Source organism: Micropterus dolomieu, linkage group LG10 (genome assembly GCF_021292245.1).
Source record: "Micropterus dolomieu isolate WLL.071019.BEF.003 ecotype Adirondacks linkage group LG10, ASM2129224v1, whole genome shotgun sequence".
In the NCBI taxonomy this organism is placed as follows: domain Eukaryota; kingdom Metazoa; phylum Chordata; class Actinopteri; order Centrarchiformes; family Centrarchidae; genus Micropterus; species Micropterus dolomieu.
Genome location: NC_060159.1, coordinates 9,473,741 through 9,494,259, shown reverse-complemented (window position 1 = coordinate 9,494,259; position 20,519 = coordinate 9,473,741). Strand labels below are relative to the sequence as shown.

The 20,519-nt window shown below is 40.0% G+C and overlaps 2 protein-coding genes across 5 annotated transcripts in view; both read left to right on the top strand.

The window, feature by feature from the left end:
• The first annotated feature begins 2,644 nt into the window (after nt 1–2,644).
• LOC123978209 lies at nt 2,645–3,565 on the top strand. The gene has a single exon (XM_046061378.1). The coding sequence runs from the start codon at nt 2,645–2,647 to the stop codon at nt 3,563–3,565; it is 921 nt and encodes a 306-aa protein (XP_045917334.1).
• A 3,730-nt stretch (nt 3,566–7,295) lies between these two features.
• Nucleotides 7,296–20,519, top strand: part of magl (MAX dimerization protein MGA-like) — a 20,958-nt gene continuing 7,734 nt past the window's right edge. Inside the window, exons 1-10 of one of the 4 annotated variants that reach the window (XM_046061079.1) lie at nt 7,296–7,797; nt 9,948–11,128; nt 13,441–13,906; nt 14,166–14,262; nt 15,505–15,618; nt 15,727–15,852; nt 16,873–16,986; nt 17,147–17,552; nt 18,914–19,121; nt 20,067–20,304. In XM_046061079.1, coding sequence (XP_045917035.1) covers nt 9,981–11,128; nt 13,441–13,906; nt 14,166–14,262; nt 15,505–15,618; nt 15,727–15,852; nt 16,873–16,986; nt 17,147–17,552; nt 18,914–19,121; nt 20,067–20,304 — 2,917 coding nt within the window. In that variant the 5' untranslated portion in view covers nt 7,296–7,797; nt 9,948–9,980. The remainder of the gene's footprint in view (nt 7,798–9,947; nt 11,129–13,440; nt 13,907–14,165; nt 14,263–15,504; nt 15,619–15,726; nt 15,853–16,872; nt 16,987–17,146; nt 17,553–18,913; nt 19,122–20,066; nt 20,305–20,519) is intronic. The other 3 variants (XM_046061081.1, XM_046061082.1, XM_046061080.1) reach the window with 3 other exon arrangements.

Here is a 20,519-nt window from a genome sequence, read left to right as displayed (position 1 = left end):
GCTTCTGAGTACTTTCATCGTGTAAGTACGAAAAACAAAAATTTCCCAAAGACATATAGTGTATAGAGCATAACATTAAAAAGTCCACAGTCTTCATCTGTGTTAATAATTAATGTTCATCTCACAAGTGATAAAATCTGTGAATCCAGTCAGACTCACTGCATCAACATAATTGACTGTAACTCAACCAATCAAAACTGAGGACTAGATTTTGTTTACAAATGTCATCTCAAAATAGGTGTGTTCATACTTTGTTCGACGTTTAACAAATAGAAATCTAATGCTTTTAAGCATGTTTAGCCCCCGGACTCACACATCCCACATGTCTGTAAGCATCAACTGAAGAAACACCAACCATTATGTGATGTCTAATGAAGTGTTACCCTCCCTGCAATCAGTCAGCTTTTTAAAAAATAATACAGCATCATTTGAATACAGATTGGGTTGATTATTTTATTTTTAAAAGCCCTCACACCCATGCAGGTGTTTTCACTTTTTCTGATTAGATTGCGGCTCAGGTTGAAGTTGGGCAGAGCTATGCTGAAATATCATGAGGTCAACAAACTGCATGATCCAATCACAATGATAAAGTGTAACTCCCCCACCCTAACTGTTGCCACTAAACTGATAGGTAGGACAGAGAGATGTCAATGCACACTCCTCAGAAGAGGTACAATCACGCAATACGTGGCAACATCGTTTTGGGTGAACCATAGAAGTGTAGGGTCTTAGCCATGCTAGCAGCACGGCATTAGGGATGGCATTCGGCTGGCCCACCAGTTTGGTCCAGAGTCGAGAATGAAATATCCCAACACAATTGCTAGTAAGATTTGTACATGTTTATGGTCCCTAATTTTATTTTGGGTGAACCCCCAACTTTCCTCTACGCCACCATGAGGTTGACATTTATGGTTTTGCAAATTAGCTTTAGCATGCTATCACGCTACACTAAAATTGTGAATTTTGTACCAGCTAAACATGAGCATGTTAGCATTTTCATTGTGAGCATGTTAGCATGCAGGTGTTAGCATTTAACTCAACACGCTGCTGTGCCTATAAGTACAGCTTCACACCGCCGTTAGCGTGGCTGTAGACTTGTTTGTGTGCTAACACCTAAAATAATTTTTTGTGTTGTCTACCAAAACCAAAAATCTATGTTGTTTCTAAGGGCGGTTATAATTGGGGTTTTCCACAAGACACAGTCCAGTGAGTGTGTATACAAAATAAGAAAGGCAGCAGATTGTGATTTGTGGAAAACCCCAACTAGATCTCATCGTGTTAGACTCAAACAACAATGATTTTTGCATTGGGTTGGAGTTACAATAAAAAAAAGCCTGGCAACAATCAATTTACTATGTTGCGCCTTAATAAAGCTAAACAATGAAATCCCTATGATTTCTGATTGATAATTATTGGATGGTGAGAAAGGACGTAACACTTAGTTTACCAATTTACTGCCAGTGTAGGGTTTAGCCTTAATTACACATACACAAACAGACACACACACACAGTGGGATTCACAATTAAGCTGAATCAGGATGCAGGGCTTGATTGAAGAGAACGTTTGCCAACTAGTCAGCGCTCTAAAAGAGGAAAAGAGACAAGTTGGAACATGAACTGTGTGAACAGCAGGGTCCAGAAGCTCCTGTCCCATGTCTTTTTCTCTGTTTGTCCACCACAAACACCATACCCATGCACACACACACACAAACAAATGAACACAGACCCAGACACATATTCTTTATGTTGATATTTTGTTTACATAAGTAAGTAAAAGATTTCATCCAAAGGTCATCATTGTGGTTTGCCAAAGTGACCACATTTTCAAGGATATAAGTTTTAAGTACTTCTCTTACAGTCTGATTCTCAGTACACAAAACAGGAAGTTTCCACTAGTATGTTGTGTTTCCAGACAAACTGAAAATGTAACTAACTGTATAAAAGTTTTAGCCTCAGCTGCAAACATTTCCGATTCCTATTATATATATATAGTATAATGGTGAATAATATTAGTTTTGACACCACTGCTGAGATTCACAAGGTCAAAAGGTCACATTCATTTATATGACTGCTTTTGCTCTAATCAAGCAATGTTATTTCTATCTCAGTATCTCAATTATATGTTTTTTAATTCCCTGAAGTGGTAACAAGAGCTGGGACACATCCCCTCAAAATGTTTTATTCCTATTATTAATGACAAACATTATTAGTTACCTGCTTACAAAAGGGTAATAGGAGAAATATAACTATGATGTCATTGACTTGATTTTAGTATGTCACAGTAGTGTATTGTAAGTAAAACATATAGCATGCCAATTAAACCTCGTACAGGAATTGCATTTGGTGATGTCAGCCAGTGGAAAAACATGTCACTGCTTTAAATCAGGCACGTGATGGTCTCAAGATGAAGCATCGAAAAGCTCAGAGGTAAAACTTTAATGATTCCCTGCCTTCGATGTTTCCAGCACCCTCTTGTTTTCTCTATAATGAGCACAGCCAATCACCAAGCAGGATTCTTGCCACCTTTGAGAACTTGATAACAAGGGTCTGATCAGTGATGCGGCAAAGCGGGGAGCGACCAAACTGCAACTTCTCTCTGTGCTGGAAAGTCATATCTTTGCCTACTTCTTGCTTACATTCAATAATGTTTGGGTGGACTGTCTACCTCCTGGGCTTAAGAATCTTCATTTCTTGCATTGGACTTGTTGGTAATGTATTTCTCATCCTCGCCATCATTCACACCAAGTTCTCCCCACTTAAAACCTTTGAGTTGTTCCTCTTGGGACTGGCTGCTGCCAACATGGAGGAAATTGTCATCGTGAACATCTATGATATTATCATCTTCCAGACTTCTACCACCAACACTTGGTTGTGTCATTCGCTCAAGTTCCTGACTATGTTTGGTAAAATTACTAGCATCTTCTTCACCGTCCTCATCAGCACCTTCCGCTACCAGAAGCTGAGAGATGTCGACCACAGGGTCAACCTCCCAGTCTGCCTGGACAGCATCAGGGCAGCCTTGATGGTGAGTGGGGTTTGTGTGATGCTCTCCATGCTACTGAGTCTCCCTATCTTTGTCATAAGTCTTCAAGGTCCTGGGGAAAATGACACTAGAAGCAGCGGGGGCTGCCACCCAGACTTCTTTGTGTGTAGTAAATATGATTGTCCCGTACTCAACTACTTTTACAAATACTTGTTCATCCTGGTGTGCAACCTGCTGCCTCTGCTTATAGTCACAGTCACCAGCTGCCATATCATCATAGTGCTGCTGACCCAAAGGAAGACGGTGACACCAGAGGTGGGCATGAGCGGGCCAAGCCAGTTCGGCAGGAAGAGCAAAGGTCTGTGGCTCCAGCGAAGCATGATCTCTGTACTGGCAGCTTTGGCATTGTTCCAGGCAGACTTGACTCCCTACCTCATCTTCCAGCTGACTTTTAGACCCACTGACTCTCCTGTGTGGGCTGAAATTGAGTTCTTTATTGCAACTACCTATACATCCATCAGTCCATATGTGTATGGGATAGGGGATAACCTGTTCTCTCTGAAGAACTTTTTAAAGAAATAATTTAAAGTTTCTCTTCAGGCTAAATGTGTTTTTAAAACTGTGCTGAGCTCTTGTTTTTAGTAACAAAAAAATATTAAGCAGAAACAAGTCACATGTGTTATTTGCTTGTCAATAAAAATGCTTTTTTAAAATTATATGTCATAAACTGACAATGATATTATGTTCGGGGAAAGAAGAGGTTCCATTTTGTTCACATTGCTCTGACCTTCCTTGAACAAGTAATCTCTCTTTCATCAGTAAAAAGATTACAGCTTTGTGTTGCAATTTTAGACCTTTCTTTAAGCTAAATCTAATATGAAATTAAAAAGTTCCTTTGGGACAAATGTTGTTTTTGCAATTTGTTTTTAATCAAAAGTATTTTTCAGTCGCATTTATGTAGACATTTGTTTAAACAGACACATAGCAAATGGCTTTTTTGAATGACAAAAGTACTAAAAGTCTGTCAATCTTAAAGCTAAAAAACAAAATGTGTTTGTTCCTGGAGACGCTCCCCTACAGCCTGGCGGTTAGGAGCAGGGCAAGCAAACTTCATGTGGTGCAGTGTAAGCCAAAATAAACACTATAGACGTAACAAGCCTCTGCTTCGCTCTGACAAATGCAAACTCAAACATAGCCTTATTTTTCAATGCAGTTCTACACATAATAGCTGTATTTGTATATGAACTCTTGTGCACAGACAAACCAACATGACCTGTGTGTGTACAGTACAATAAGCTGAGTAAAGAAGCAACTCTGTTCCCCACATCGTCTCACACAAAGAACCAACAGTGATCATTTTCTCTATTCTCTACTGCTCTCTCATTGGAATGTAAATAAAGTTGTTTTCTATTTGTGGCAAAGATGTGCAGTTGTGTGCTGCATATAGATGTGTCACTGAACACTGAAGGGGTAACTTATTGACATCCCACTCCCTTACATAAAAAGTTTGTCCTCATGCATTAAGACTCTTCGTCCAACTGTAACTTTAAGGGAACATTCAATATAATTTAAATATATGCATTGATTCTGTTTTGAAATTTATGAATATAGTACAGGATAAATCTTGTGGTTGGGCTTTGTAACATCACTGAAAATATTCACTGGCTCTTGTTTGAAAGTGAAAGTTATTGTAGGTCACATATATACGTCATAGTGGCCTGCTGAGTCTGATTGTGACCAATTTAGTTAGATGTATTCAAATCTAGGTGATCGGAGGTTGATATTAAATCTCTCCTAATATGGAGTTAAATGTGCTTTTTAAATTGTTTTCTACAAAAATAACTACAGTGAATGTGTAAAATGGTTCAGTATCCTACTTTAACATTATCTTTATAGCCCCAAATTACACAACAGAAAATCCTCTAGGGTCAATAATACCACAGAATATGAGTGTTTGTGATAAACTGATGAGAGCCTGGCTGCATTATGGGGACTTGGTCATTATTCTTTTGTCTTGACATCTTAATGTGGGCATTACATGTAATCCTCACAAAATATGGATCACTTTTAAACTATATATCACGTCCACAGTCTAAATTAAAAAGCAATCCTTTATTAACACTTGTTTTAAAATAGAGATGATAGACTAAATATTATGCCTGTTCATGGTCATTTTAAACTTGGTTTGACATTTGTGACAGAACTCACAAAGGCCATACAAGGTCTGTGCACTATTCTTTGTCCACGCTGCCACTGCTGATTTCATATTAGTGACATCACAATCTGGAAGCAGCCAGTACATACAGTTTCATTTGTTACAAATACAAAGACACACTTATTAAGTAGTTGGCCCCTTTATATTTTCTGCAGATATTTAAAACAGTTTGCACAATCTACAACTTAATAAGTTAAAATTCAGAATGTATGCAGTTTCACAAGATGGGAGCAACAACCTATAGTGCAGTGGCTAAATTGCAATAATGTGTTTTATATAATTCTAGTTAATTGAATTCATTTTCAGACTTCAACAAAATCATGTTTGGCCACCTCTGTCTAGTGTTATAGGATGTGTGTGCACAGTTGTTTAGTTTTTTCTACCTGTTTTTTAATCTTTTAATAAAACATTTTAAATCCAATTTTTAAGTTGTACAGTACACACATGCATGCTTAACACATGATAAATTGTCTGTTCTTCTAAAATATTTCCTGTTTCTGGAGAAATTTGAAACATACCTACTTATATTACTGTACTATTATATAATATATACAGTTTATAATTTGTCAAATGACTTTGCCGAATGACTGCCCAGGTTTTAGGACTAACAGCATGTGGAGCTCCAAAGGAACAGCCGCATATCGCAACGAGATCTCCACGTGGAGCACAAAAGATGGGTCGGTTCGCGTGGGCTTCTTTCCCACTTCCTAGTCCTGGTTAAACCCCGCCCTGTTGGTTTAATAACATATTACTTTTGGTGCTGCGATAACTCAGTCTTCCTACGTGTATAGGCTGAATTATAAACCCACAGTGTAGCTTCGTTTTTAGGGAGGTCGTGTTGTTTTTTCTTCTGTGCTTTATTTTCATGCCACAAGCCAGAAAACACTAAGACTCAGATGACATTTTAATCAACTGAAAATGTAATTTGGCGTTAAAGCCATGTTTACAATCGTACATAACAGTCTGATGCATACTCGCCATATTTATTTACAGGTTCATTTATTTTAATATTTTTGCGTGTAGCATCAAGCCATCGGCCATAGTAGCCCACCCCTCCCCTCAACTGATTCAGAACTGTGGACACTGAAGCCATCTTCCATTTCTCAACCCCATAAGTGCATTTAAGTCCACTGGAACAGTGAACTGCTGCCAGTGTCCAGATTTGTTTGGTTTATTAATTCTGTCGCCAGCAGGAGGTTTTAGTCGCCATATGTGGAATATCTCGCACGTTTAGACATTTTTTAAGGGGGTAATGTTGTTAATGGAAAATGCACGATACTTTAAAACACTCTAAGAGGACATTGATTTGGGAGCTCCACAAAGACCACAAAATAAATTAAAGGCAGTATAGCTGTACTTAAGATTGGGTTGATCTGGATTAATAATTCATGGAGCAAGCATTCAGTTAGATTAGCCCTATCTATTCCTATTATTCAAATCCATGTTCATTCTGATTTAGATGGGAAGGTATCTGCAAAATAGCACCTACTGCATCCGTTATTTTCTTTTTCTGTATAGATTTAGGCTTTCAAAACATTAAATTAACTACTATCTACCACCAAATAGCCACTGCCCAAAAAACGCCATGCTCCAATTTCTCCAATTGTGTAAAGCACTTTAAATGGCTAAAGAATAACAAATTGTAATCACCTTTTTAATTTAACTAGTGGGCAGCATAGTTTTATTTGTGCAAATATGTACATTTTAACTGCAACATCTCGCCGCCATCTTATCTGCCAAACAAAGCGTTGTTTTGCGGTATGTCTTTTAGCAGTTAAAGGTAAACCACAAGTTAGGCTACTGATTTAAACTATGCAGGGCAATTTTGACACAATGTCGTAGGGGAGTATTAACAAGGAAACTGCGCTGACTGTCCCACGCTACAAATTAACTTTTTGTCAGGGGGCTGTTTAGGCAAAATTCTAGGGCCACTGACACCATGATGAAACGACTGGCCGCGGTAAAGTCCTCCGGTGGGAGCTTGCGCATTGGCTACTGGAGCTCTACCGCCATGGCGAACGTGTTACGTCACAACCCGAGAGCACGGATGTGTGTGTGAGGCAGAGAGAGAGAGGGGGGCAGAGAGGAGAGTGTGTGTATTCGCTCCACAGAGGGTGAGAATGGAAACGTGATCGAAAAGGTAGAAGAAGTAAAGGAAATACAAAGGGAGGAAGAGAAAGTCTCAGGTCTGTGCTGTCAGCCCAGGAATTACACATCCGAAACATTTTCTCGCAAACTTGGTGAGAGTTGTCGTTACCGGCGCGCCGACTGAGCTCGAGGTGGGAACAAGCGGAGAAAAAAAAATCTCCGGCATGTTGGACTCCCGCTTCCCTCGCGCTGGCGGCCCGGGAATCACGCGCCATTGAAGGGGGGTGATATTGTGCATGCGCTTTGGCTCCACTGCGTGCACGCTCGGGTCGGTCGATGCGAGCACACTGGCGTGGCTCTCGGCCTCCATTTGCCAGTTTGTGTTTATCTTCGAGGGATTCACCGAGGCCCTATCAACGGCGACGACGACGTGCAACAGTTGGAGTTTCACCGTGAACGTTGTTATGATATCGCCCCCGTAGGCCACGAGGTATTCAACCGATGTTCAAAGGTGAGGCGTTAGTGAAACCTGCAACTTTTCCAACTTGGTGAGTGGTGGAGCGGGCGGCCTTCCTCTCTGCGGTGTGTGAGGAAGAAAGAGCTGTTGTCACACAACTTAAATTCTCAGCGTGGCTTCATATTTTAGGAGGAAAAATAGTTACACGGAGAAAGGTTGGGTGTTAGTGTTGTAAACATGCCGGTTATAACCCATTTGATGCACTCGTTCGGCCGGTTAACACCTTTAGACTAACCTACAGCATCTGTGTGCTGGTGTGACTGAGTGATAAAAATTGACCCGAGGAGGGCAGGACAAGAAGAAAACCGGTTACGTATTTAGCTTGTGCTCTGTCGTCAAACAGAGATTATTTCATTTCGGCAGCAAATGTGGAAACGATTTAACAGTTACGAAATGTCAGTGTTTAGTGTCTTATTCATGATTGAAATAAAGGCCTGTCCGAGCATTTCAGCCATGTCCTGAGCTTGGTGTTTTCAGGCAGGCTATTGGGTCAGTCAGACAGAAGTGGTCTCGCAGCCCACTTCACGAGTCCACTTTTCTCAGACAGCAAAGAGAAATTAGATATCAAACTTAAACTACGTCATAGCCTTTGTGCCATTTGTTAATCTATAGAGTAGTAGTCACATTGATTGTGAAAGTGTGCAAGCCAAGGTTATTGGGGCATATTTGTTTTGGTGGGGGGGTTTATTATATTTTTTTCTTAAATCCTACTACATTTTTCACCTGGTGGCTCAGTAGGCATGTGTCATTTTGAGCTTTGCTCCAAATTTCATTCAACATTTTCGATATTATACTGGGTAATCTGTCATTGTAAATAATAGCATGCAACACCATTACAAAAAAATCATCTTGTTCTTAAAGCTGAAGTAGGCAATTTATTTCAGAAGCATTTGTTGTTATATTTTTTTAAAACTCTCTTTACATCCTGACAGCAAGTTATAGTTAAATGAATGCCCATCTGGCAGGGGTCAATCAAAACTGGACATTAATATCTTATTGTCATTTATGGCAGAGCTTTTGTAATGGATTAGGGATGCAACTAATGTTTATTTTCATAGCAAATATCTGTTTTCTGTACCTGATCCCAGGACTGTAATAAGCATGGTCAATCACTTTATTCACCAAATGAAATGATTGGCTGGCCTACCTGCCTGTCCACCAACCTACCTGCCTGCACTCTTCCCATGCTCTCATTGCATATGAAAATGTGTTTTAGAGGAGTGGCTTTGGAGGGAGGCTTGAGGGGAGAGGGTCTATTGCTAGTTACTCCAGTGTTTTCTACCCCAGCTGGGATGACTTGCTTAATGACAGATTTGAGACATATTTAAGCATCCTCAACTCCTTGCATAGTTTACAAAGCAGGCCTTTTTATATAGCTGTTTCTTGTTAGATCTGGTTTAGCTCATCAAAGGAGCTCATATGGCCCAAGGTTGTAAATAAATTATAATTTCTCCATTAGCTAATTTATTTTTCAGGAGGGTGCCGCCTATCCTAAAACCACTCTGGAAAGGTTTGATTCTTATAAGATTTTCTCTTGGACACAAAGAGCTGTTCTATGAAACATGCAGAACAGATATCTTAAAATTTGGTCTGTTGTTCCCTGGCTTAAAAAACATTCACACAACCAACAATATGAGAATGAATGATTGTGTATGATATGAAGACAGTTATTACAGTCATGTCTTCATTTGATTTAAAAGAAAATGTGTTTGCACCTTGCATTTAGATGTTAAATGAAAGCTTGCTGAAACCTTGTCAGCAATTAGTAGCTCTTCAAAGTATATTACAAAACTATCTGAAAATGATCAAATATACTGTACATATATTTATATATTTAGCACCTTTTAAGTAGAACTACACATTTTTTGGATGTATTTAGTGCTAGATTTCTCCAATAGTTTACATTTCTTGATGCATATTTTATGGCTCTTATTTCCTTTCTGCCTGCATTTGCTCTGTTTGGATGACCTGTAATTTTATTAACATTTGTCAGCATTGTTTGCTTTGTATTTGACTTTATTCTCTGTATTGTCTGATTTTATCACTTATGTTCAGATCATTGACCTTGAAATGTATGTTCTTTACTTCTGAGCATCACTGTACTATACAAGTAACATTGTTATTAATATATCATTTTCTGTTAGGTATCTAATGAAGTGGGGCGACAACAGCCATACATGATGCCTGCCACAGACTCTGAACTCGCATCAATGGAAGACCCTTGTGCAATGGAGGATGAAGAGGGGAGTTTGACTAACATCCCCTCCGCAGTTCCTCCTACTACCGTCCCTTCCTCAACTCCTAATTTCCCTAGTGAGACTGTGATTGAGACCAAAGCTGTCTCCATGGCAAGTAATGACTGCATATCGGCTTGGTCTTCACCTGCTGAAGCTAGCCCAGCCAAGCCTGCTGTAATGTCCCCTACTACTTTTGATGGGACAGTTGAAGCAAGCCCAGCTACCTCACATATAGCATCGGCGTCAGACTCCCTAAAATGTACAGGGACGACAAGCATTGTCAACATTTCAGAATCACCACCATCGTTGCCTGTATTGCCATCTTCCACGTTTGGCAGTCCAGACCTGGAAAATGACTTTCCACCTGTGCTGACCTTCAAAGGTGTCAGTGTCACTCTGGAGAATAACAGTGTGTGGAAGCAGTTCTACAGCTGTGGGACTGAGATGATTCTCACTAAATATGGGCGCCGCATGTTCCCTTACTGCCGATATCGCCTGGCTGGCCTAGATCCTGAGCGGCAGTACAGTCTGGTCCTGTCCATAGTTCCATCGGACCAGTACAGGTACCGCTGGAGCACATCCAAATGGGAGATCACTGGAGCCGCAGAACACCAGGCCCAAGGTCTGCTCCGAGCATTTTCTCACCATTACTCACCCTGTCGAGGCTCAGAGTGGATGGGTGGCTTGGTGTCCTTCTACAAACTCAAACTGACCAATAATTCCCAAGATCAGGATGGTCATATAATCCTACACTCAATGCATCGCTACATTCCTAGGCTACATGTGATACCTGTCCCAGATGGTGACGCTCCCACACCTAACCAGCCTGTGGTTATGGGAGCAGAATGCATGACCTTTACTTTTCCACAAACTGAATTCATGGCTGTGACGACTTATCAGAACTTTCGGATCACTCAGCTGAAAATTAGTCATAATCCATTTGCAAAAGGCTTCAGGGAGGACGGAAACAACCCCCGCCTAAACAGGGTCACTACCGAGGCTCAACCTGTGGTGAAGACGGACACTCAGCCTTTGAAATTAAAATGTGCTGAACTCAACGGAAACACAGAGGGGGTTGTGGATCTGAGGTGAGTTTTATGCAGTTATTTATTCTTTGTTCATTGATACATTCAGTGGCCACTTCAAGTACACCTCTGTAATAAAATGCAATCCAATATAAAACTGCAATGATAAGTCGAATAATTGATTATTCGATTTATGAAATTCATCATCAACTATTTTGATAATCGATTAAGCATTTTGAGTAATGTTTTTAAGAAAAATGTCCAGATTCTCAGATTTCAGTGTCTGAAATGTAAGTATTTTGTGGTTTCTTTACTCCTCTATGACAGTTAACTGAATATCTTTGAGTTGTGGGCAAAACAAGACATGTGAGGACGTCATCTTGGGCTTTGGGAAACAGTGATCAACATTTTATAGACAAACAACTAATCGATTAATTGAGAAATGATGAACAGATCATAACTTGCAGCCCTAATCCACTACAACAACTCTGAAATAAATTATAGTAATAAGATAATTATTTCAAGTTTTGATTGATCCTGTCAGAAGTATTTATTTAACTATATGTTTATTATTGAGGTTGTAGTTTGCAGTGGTGTTGAACTTGACTAGAGGTGTTTATAATGTTTTGCTTGCCCCATTTACAGATGTGAGCGTAGACGAATACTAGAAACATATTTCACTATAATGTAGTTCAGTACAACACCACCGCTAACTACGACGTCAGTAATATATGTTTAGTTGAATTAACACCTCTCGGAAAGTTTTAACAGTTTTATGACAGAGCTGTTATACTGGATTGCATTAAATTGTATAGTTGTTAGTGCACCTAATAAAGTGGCCAGGTAGCGTATATACAGATGGCATTAGGCTATGTAAAACTTTTGGAACCATTTGAAAAGCTTTTTTCAGTTCTTTGTCATTCGTGTCAGTCATTGAACTAAAAAAAATATATTCATTTGATTTTGTCTGAAGTTTTTGTATTATAATGATGGTGTTAGGAAAATGTTGGCAGACTCATTGCTGTTGTATTGCCTTATTACACTGTGAGGTGGTTTGCTACCGTGTCCATCCCCTGTAGTTCTTCTTAGGGCTTGACGATTTGGAGAAAAAGTCATATTGCAATTATTGTGGACAATATTGCGATTTGCGATTGCTATTCGATTATAATGGAACAAATGGTACTATGATTCTGTACTATGATGATGAAAATGCGCAAAGTACCGACTTTAAAATGTGTATTTCTCAACTTGAACAAAGTTAAATAATATAACATATAACATATTTACAACAATAACTAGTAAAACATATGCACTACAGAACAAGGGGAGCGTGTTGCTCTACGTAGGAGGCAGCTAGAGGGAGCAAATATCGCACACTGGCATCTGTCCATTGCAGAGTCTCTATCCACAACCTGGAGGAGGAACTGTACATGAGTGTATTAAATAAAGAGTATAATGTTTAGTTAATAGTATATATATCAATAATATATTAAATACTACATTCATTATAATAGTATACTTCTATACCACTAGTTGAATATTATATCCAGTTACAGCTGTTTCATTTCTGTGGGTTGTTTTTAATCATTAAATCCTTGTGCAGGAAAAATACTCAACATTGGTCTCTAATTTGTTAATGTTAAGTACTAACTTGTCAATAATCATATTGTTCAACATTTAAAGATTTGCTGTAGCATGTCAAACTTTTTTTATGTCACGCCACATCCAGGCTGTGGTCGGTTGACAAAACGTGACTGACAAGCATGTCGGCTTTGTGAAAAGTTGAACATGTTGAACAACAAAAGGTACCTATACAGCTAATGTTAAATGGCAGCGAGCCAAATCCAAACTTTCCTTATCTTCTCCCAGTTTTCTTCTGTCTTAGCGCTTCAGCTGCTGATGACGTCACATGTGAGAGCCCGGTGTGGGCGGAGATAATGAGCAGACTGCAGCACAGAAAGAAGAGAGCTCACACACACCTTTTCTGTTTTATTAAATCTCACACTTTTTGCGGTTATGTAATCGCACATGACGACATCGCGATTGCGATTACATTAATCGTGCAGCCGTAGTTCTTCTGGTGTTATCTTGGGGGTGATGTGGGCTCAAATGAGTCTTTCTTGCGTCCTCCCATGACTGCATTATAAGGTGTTGAATCTGCTGGATACTGAGTCTTACATATAGAGTGGAGTACATAGACACTAGCTGGAAAATAGTTGGTCTGTCATCAATTAAACTGCTGAAATTAGCCTATTAAAATACCATTGTCACATCCCGTGCCATCACAAGTGAATATTGTTTATAGTAATTATGAAATAATTTTCACTTTTATTTGTTTTGTAACCATAAACCATATTCTTTTTACTGTCTTACAGCACAAAGAATCACACCATCTCTTCTTCCCTCTCAAATGAGATAGAGACCAGACTGGTCCTGAAGCCCATAATGTCTGCCAATGCCACTAAGGACGAGCCATATGTCCCCTGTATAAGAGGCAAGCATGCCCTTGGTGAGCTTGTGCTTGTCCAAAAACGTCCACTTGTGGAACCCAACGAAGAAACCCATGCCGCCAGTCTAACCCCTAAGGTGCAGCGGGGCTTCAAAGAAACGCCTACAGCAATATCCATGACTCGCCCTTTCGCAACGGCCACCCCGGGATCATCACCTGAGCACCGCAAGAGGAAGAAGAGGATCAACAGACGTTGGGCGAATTCGCGGGGAAGAGAGTGGAAAGCTGCGGCTGTCAGCCCAGCGGTCGTCCACAGTCCATCATTGGCTGTCGCTATGCAACCAGAGCTGGATGATGTAGAAGGCATGCTGTTTGTGTCATTCACCTCAAAGGTAAAACACTACAAATTTCTGCAAAGCATGCTATGTGCATATCTCCAAAGGATTTATTTTAATTTGGTGTGAGGTGTGAGTTATCCACCTAATGTCAAATAAGTGTGTTGAGTTTTCACTGAAGTGACACACAGTCTTGAGATGGCGGTTGTTGTTGCATACCAAAATGAATTTGGGTGCACAGTAGTAAAGGTTCTGTCAAGCGTTAATGGCTTTCTCAGGTTTTTTTCTGAAGCTTTACTGTTCCTCTGTGTGACAGGAAGCACTTGAAGTTCACGTCAGGGACATGCCACCCAATAGCAAATCATCAGCATCTCCAGTTTCCTTAACGACGCCGATTCACTCAAAGCAAACAAGTAAGCAATGTAATGATTTGGCTGACCTCCCCAGTAACAAATGCTTGTTATGCAGTAATGCTATACTGTGAATGTTATACCTGTGTTCTGAGGATCTATTGACAGAAATGCAATATAAGATCCTATGTTTTCAGTGGTGTATAAAGACCTTACAGAATGAACCTTTATGTGTTTATTACCTTAGAATAAGCCGTTTCTATATACATAACCGCGGGTCCTCCTTACATGGACGTCGGCATGTTGCAACGCCATGTTTCTACAGTTGCCCAAAACAGACAAACAGCGCTACAGAGTGCATTTCAGATAGACTAGACCAGGGGTCACAACCTTTTCTGTGACGAGTGTCAATATGCAAAGATGAAGACATCCAGTGTGCCAGCAGCGTTTGTACATGTCATTTATTTTTAATTTATGCACTAATAGTTAGTCAGACTATTAATTGAAGTTTGACCTTGTTAATAATAATAATATACATATAATAAATACGGCTGTCAAGCGATTAAAAAAATCTAATTAATTACAAGTTTTGTCACTTGTTTGTAGCTTTGTAATTAATTAATCAAAATGATCAAAATAAATCATATATAGATATTTGCCATGATAAGCATTTAAAATATTTTAATTCAAATAGATTTTGTTAGATGAGTGGATAAATGATAATAAACAGTTATTAGGTTATTTATATCCTTTTTTTCCATCTGTTCATATGCAATAACAATGCCACAACAATTTTTATTTAAATACTAATAGTGTTTTTGTGGTATTGAAGACCTTCAGGAAACTTTAGGATGACACCTGCCTCCTCAGTTTGTATGAGCAAGTCACCACTGCACTGAACAAGACCAGGTCAAACCTGACTAAAGTCACAGTATTGTTAACTACCAGCACGTCATGTGTACAACCCTAATACCAATGTCAACATTAATTCATCATGGTGGTTGATCATCTGTTTTTTCATTAACTTAATGGAATATTGTAGCGGCAAATGTCAATATTGTAGGATTGAGTTTGCTTTCTCATGTGCCACTTAAAATGTTTTTGCGTGCCCACGCTGGCACGTGTGCCTTAGGTTGCCGACCACTGCACAAGACAGTTGGGTGCAATTTGCAACCTCATCGCTAGATGCCACTAAATCTTACATACTTAACCTTTAAATGTTAAGAAAACCCTGTCTTGTCAGCTCTTTCTATTTTATTTAACCAACAATGAATCAAATTTGAAAACATTTCTGTGGGTTTTCAGTGGTGGTGACTCAAGAGACTGATGAGGAGAAGATAGTCCGCTTGGAGGCCATCTTGCTGCAGGACCTCCGAGTTCTCAAACACAGACAGGGCATCCATCCTGTGCTGCAGGAGGGTGAGTTCATACAAATACACATAAACATCCCAGTGGTTGAGAAGGTTAAGCAAAGTAATATAGTGTAAATACTTCACTCTCATCTTTCCTTCTTGTTCTTTCTTGTAGTGGGGCTGAAGTTGAGCTCCCTAGACCCAACCAAGTCCATCGACCTGCAGTATCTTGGGGTTCATCTACCACTACCTCCCCCAAACCTACCAAAACAAGGCAATGCCACTTCTCTGACTCCTGGTGGTAAGTTGGACTGATCTGAACATTTTTGTCATGGGGCACTTCAGTGGCTCGGTTTGCACACACACCCTTATTAAATCTGCTGTGGATTTGAGTGGAACATCAGATATATTTTTTACCATATTTTCACCTCAGGGCAGACAAGCCATCACCTGTGGCTTGTCTAATACATTAAAAGTCCATTTCCTCATGTAGGATTACTGTTATGTTCATATGCAGACCATGTGAACAACACTGATTAGCCGTTATAGGAGCCAACGCTGCCCTCTACAAGTGATAAGCGCCCTGTATAATTATACCCCGTATTTCAGTAATGAAGATGTGCTATTGATAATGGTTAAACATACAATATTGACACATTTATATAACAAGTTTTTTCTGCTTTCTTTCTCTCACAGTAGAATTATCCCTCTCTCTCTAAATGTAGACAACATCTTTGCAAGGTAGCTTAATGTATTTAGTAGGATAAATTACAATAGGCTGAATAATTATCTCTTCCTGCAAGCCTCATCTGTAGTTTGTCAGTCAGGTCAGATTAGGGCCGTGTATGATCTCGAGATGCAGGAAACGAGTTGAGGCTGGAAAGGAGTTCTTAGTTTAAGGGCCAGACATAACCATCGAACAGGCCAAAGGGGGCTAGCGATGTGTGGTTTCTAGAACACCTCCTCTTTTTGCGGTTATCATCTAGGGTGGAGAGGGTCCATGTCCAGAGATGTAATAGCATTGTTTCATGATAGAGAATCCCCCCCAATAAAAAAAAGAAAAGAAAAGCCACAGGAAGTCGTTACCAGTGATCCAGAAATCTTGTTGCCAAGTGGACAGCTGTTCAGATTTTCATTTCTGTCGACGAGCATACTGTATACTTTAATAAATGTAGTTTTCTCTTCAACAAAGAGAATGAAATGGCAATCAAATTCTGAGTAATCTGTATAGTATTTTAACCATAGCACTCAACCAACATTATGAAGCATTACATATTAGTGTCCTTGGACTGAAGGTTAATACAGTATGTTTTCTTCACAGATGAGGGATTACCCTTCATTTCACGGACAGGGAAGACGAGTGACATGACAAAAATAAAGGGATGGAAAAGCAAGTTCATGAGAAACAAAGAATCGTCTCCTTCTAACTGTGATGGTAAGGTTTGCTTGTTGTAGCTGCAGTGTCCCTTTTTATCATGAAATGGGATTAGTAGAGCCTAATTATCAAAAGATTAACTGTACCAAAACCAACTGAATGTACTCCGATTCATTATCATTGATAAATTAAAGTCTCTTTTATTCTTCCCGTCCTAAAGGATCACAAAAGAACCTATCTGCCTTCTGCAGCAACTTGTTGGATGAGTACTTGGAAAGCGAAGCTCAGTATATTAGTGAGCGTGCTGCTGCATTCTCAACAAACCCAGAGGGCTCTGTGGCCTATCAGATGCCTGCTAAAAGTGCCAGCTACGTAAAGACCCTGGACAGCGTACTCAAGCATCAAAACGCTGCTTCCAAATCCACAGCGGGGGCCAACAGACCGTGCCCCCTTTCCCACAAGCCCCTCCTCTACTCTGTCCTGGCGTCGCCATTTCCACCTCTGGCCAGCCCTGCGACGGCTGTTCAGGCAGCAGCTCAGTCCGTACAGCCATCTGCATCTTCACATACACAGCCAGTGTCAAAGGCTGCTTCTGAGTCAAGTTACACTAGTTCTGTTCCACAGCGGTAAGGACGTGTTTGTAATTAGTCTTCATTTTTGGGGTGTCAGCTATTTTTGGATTTCTCGTGTTTTAATCAAAACTTTCCAGTTTTTTGTACTTGGGGCTGTCTAACCAACAGTCTAGATTTTCACTTTACTATGATGTAAGACAATGAAAAAGCAGCAAATCTTCACATTTGAAAAGCATGAGCCATTTTCTGTCCATCGTCTAACTGATTCATCTCAAGTACTTTGTGAACCCATGAGTCCTCCTTAAAAATGAATATGCAGTAGCTGGGGAAAATGCCCATATTACAGTTTCAAAGCTGTTATGAAAATGGTTACCTTTGAGCAAATGTCTTACTTGGGCAACTTAACTTTTTTTTAATGCAGAATTATGCCGTGGATGCAGAACAAAGTGAACATGTTTTCTTAGAGGAGAATTACATATTGTCACTTAAGTACTTGCACACTACTGGCGCTTTTCCAAGACCAGTACCAGCTCGACTCGGCTCGGTTTGGCCATGCTCCGTTTTCCATTGCAGATAGTACCCAGAGATAGTACCTCTCAATGTAGCTGGTCGTCATAGCGACGCCACACACAACTGCCACGACTTAATGTTCAGTGCGACACACACAACTTTCTCTTTATTTAAGTTAAAACGTTTCAACCTTACTCAGAATGTAAACACACATGAGTGGCATGAAAACCTTCCAGCTGTATTTTCCTCTGCCGTTGTTGGTGCAGCGCTCTGTGTGACCGTGGGAGCAGAGGGCTCTGTGAGCGGGCGGCTGGCCGGTCTCGCGAGCTCCTCCCCCGCAGCCACTTGCGGACCTCCTCAACTCCGAAAACTTTCAAGCACATTTTTGTTCTGCCATCACTTGGCGATATATTCGAAATCTACACAGTTGATTTCTCACAGTGGATTTAGTTCTGAAATAACATAAGAAAACTGTAAAATATAAAACTTTCTGTTGCTGGCCTCTGTCTGGCGCGCGCAACGGTGATGCACTGAATAGTGACGATTCTCTCTGACCAATCAGCAGTCTGCCGTGTTTTCATATCACATTTTAGTATCGCCTCAGCTCGCTTGGAACCTCGACGGAGGAGGAGGTGGAAAACCAAACAAAGGCGAGCCGAGTTCGAGCTGGTATTATGCAGTGGAAAAGGGGCTTATAAATGTTGCAAAATCAGTATCTGTAAATTGTTTTTGAGCTTTCAGAGAGCTCAATCATTCAAAAGCAGTACATTGTGTGACTTTGTCAGGAAGCACGATTGTGAGTTTTCCTGCTTTCCATACAAGTATCGAAAGAGGGACACGATGCACATTTTCTTGTAAATTAAAATGAACACCACTAATCTGCTCAGTTCATCCTGTCTCTTCAGATTATCTACACACCACCCAGGGGTCAGCCAGAGACCAGCAGTGAGCTCTGGGCAGAGCCAAGGGATGACACACAGACCTTCAGGCGTCACTAAGTTACAGTTTAAACTGTTGCTGATGGAGATTGCAGCCCAAAATATGGGCCTGAGCAGAACACAGCTGACTCCAGACAGGCTGTCAGTGGCGCTGTCTGTAATGCTGACAAAACAGGTGTGCAACATACTCTACAGTGTCCGCGTATAGGGCTGAATGATTTTGGAAAATAATCTAATTGCAATTTTTTTTTAAACCAATATTGCGATTTAATATGTGATTAAATTTTTAAGTGCTTTACCTTTATGTATTTTTCAAAATGGACAAGCAATAAATCAAGTGAATAGTATGACCAACACAATATTATATAGATTAAACATAACTTTACTTTCTTGTAGGCCAGGCCTGTGTATGATGAAATTAGGTGATGCATGAATTGCATGAATTATTATTATTATGAGCAATGGTGGAGAAGAAATATCAAATTATAATAATTTGAGAAAGATAATTTCAGTCAAGTCATGGCATTAAATAATATGATATAATATCATCAGGCCGGCCTACCTACAGACCACAAGAAAAACTAAGTTCGCCACAGTGTGTTATACAGTAAGCGCTCAATACTAAACCCACAATTCAACCACCAATTAATGAGTCCGTATCTCACTTCAAATACCCCATTTCTGTATTCCAGAAAGCAAACAAAAAATACTCAGTTTGAGGTTCAAATCAAAAGTTGGCCTACAAAAATAAAAACGAAGTGACGCCGCTCTTGTTTAATAAACAAGCGTAGTAATTCTCCGGACCAGACACCGGAGTCGTCGTCTTTGTGATTAGAAAATCTCGTTTTATCATATTGCGATAATATCGTAAATGCTATTAATCGGTCAGCCCTATCCACATACTGTGTCATTTGATATTAATGATGGACTGTGTAAGAGCTGATGTTATAAGATCTTTTCATATTAAACTTTAAAGTAACTCTTGCTTTTACAATATGAAATGTAAACCAGTAGCAAGATGTATTGACAACAATGCCTGGCTAATAGATTTTACATAGGGAAAAGGCACGCACATTCATTTATGAAATTGTTTTGATGACTCTCCCTTCCTTTCAATCAGATGCTGCCCAGTCAGGTCTTGAAAGTAGCCCCGTATCCAGCATCTAAAGCTGAGGGACATGAATGTGGTCAGGAGTTCTGCAGGCTGGGCTGCGTGTGTTCCAGTCTCCAGCATTCGAACAGAGGTCCTCTCCACTGCCGGCGGCCTGACTGCATGTTTGGCTGTGCATGCTTCAAAAGCAAGATCACCAAGCAGATGACCGCGCAGGAGGATGAGCAACACATTGAACCTCTTTACTGTAAGATCAAGTTATTTTGAGTTCATATGTGTATGTTGTTCTTTTTATTCTGACTGCGGTATTTCTAAAATGATATACTGTAAATAGATGTAGAAAATCTAGAATAGATTTGATCTTTAATACCCTTTGAAACAATTGGATCACTGCTTTCATAACATAATTTACCAGGAATGCGGCATTTTATATAAAGGTGTGTGTGGGGGGGGGGGGGGGGG

Excerpts from the sequence above, each read along its gene's own strand:
- LOC123978209 (XM_046061378.1), top strand. The coding sequence starts at position 2,645 with ATGTTTGGGTGGACTGTCTACCTCCTGGGCTTAAGAATCTTCATTTCT.